This window comes from Sinocyclocheilus rhinocerous, unplaced genomic scaffold (assembly GCF_001515625.1).
Source record: "Sinocyclocheilus rhinocerous isolate Xijiao unplaced genomic scaffold, SAMN03320098_v1.1 C36522298, whole genome shotgun sequence".
Taxonomy (NCBI): domain Eukaryota; kingdom Metazoa; phylum Chordata; class Actinopteri; order Cypriniformes; family Cyprinidae; genus Sinocyclocheilus; species Sinocyclocheilus rhinocerous.
Genome location: NW_015782494.1, coordinates 1 through 1,241, shown reverse-complemented (window position 1 = coordinate 1,241; position 1,241 = coordinate 1). Strand labels below are relative to the sequence as shown.

General features: G+C 36.5%; 1 protein-coding gene across 1 annotated transcript; it reads left to right on the top strand.

Annotated features, from left to right (window-relative positions):
* Window positions 1-14: 14 nt before the first annotated feature.
* LOC107736142 (dedicator of cytokinesis protein 2-like) lies at window positions 15-742 on the top strand (the record flags this gene model as incomplete). The annotated part of the gene is made up of 4 exons (XM_016547633.1): window positions 15-133; window positions 207-290; window positions 392-529; window positions 624-742. Coding segments are annotated over exons 1-4 (452 nt in total), but the record flags the coding sequence as incomplete, so codon positions are not given.
* Window positions 743-1,241: the final 499 nt, after the last annotated feature.

Sequence of the window (1,241 nt, the reverse complement as noted above, 5' to 3'; positions counted from 1 at the left end):
AACCAATGAGAAAATTCTCACCATGATCAACCAGTACCAGTGTGATGACACTTTACCCATAAACCCCCTCTCCATGCTGCTCAACGGCATCGTGGATCCCGCCGTCATGGGCGGCTTCGCCAAATACGAGAAGGTCAGAGAGACACGGTGAGAAAACAGAGAGAAGCGCTGAGAATAGATGCTGATGTGTGTGTGTCTTTCTCCAGGCGTTCTTCACGGATGAATACATGAACGAACATCCTGATGACAGAGACAAACTCACGAGACTCAAAGACCTCATCGCATGGCAGGTCAGAAACATCGGACCATTTGTTTGTGGCATTGATGCTAGAAAACTTGTCGAGTCATGTCTGGTTAGGACAGACGGTTAACTGTTGTTTGTCTCCTGTAGATCCCGTTGTTGGGCAGAGGAATCAGTCTGCATGGAAAAAGGGTGACTGATGACCTTCGACCTTTCCATGAACGCATGGAGGAGTGTTTCAAACAGCTGAAGAAGAAGGTGGAGAAGGAGTACGGAGTGAGAGAGCTGGTAAGGATGAAAGTCAGAAAGCAGAAAGAAAAAGAAGGAAGTGGGAGGAAAATGAGTCAGCAGTCTGCATCCTGATTTTTTTCCTCTTTTGTAGCCGGATACGGATGAGAGACGATCCACTCGGCCACGCTCTATGCTGCGCTCGGTTCGACAGTCTATCTGCTCATTGGCTGGATCTGAATGTGGAACGCCCACTAAGACACACCCAGAGAGGTGACCACGCCCACATGTGTATCTATAACATGCTATGATTATTCCTGCAGTTTATGTGATGATATGGATGCTGTGCACAGTATGATGATTTTCTGTATGCAAAGTGTCAACAGTTTTTGACAACTGCATGGATTTTTTAAATTATTATTTTATGATGTTTTATTTTACAATATTTTATAGAAATATATAAAAGACAATATTTGTTTAAATATTTATATTTTAATTATTGTATTAATGTTTGTTACTTATATATGGTTTTATTTGTTTTATTCATATTTATAAACATATTTAGTTTTATTATTTTTTGTGTAATATTTATATTTTAATTATTTTATTAATATTTGTAATTGATATACAGTTGTATTTGTTATTAATATTGTTTTAATGTTGACATTTTAATAATTTTATTATTTGTTATTAATATATTGGCTTGTTTTTATTATTTGTTTTCATCTTTATATTTCAATAATTGTATTATTATTTATTATTAATACATTGT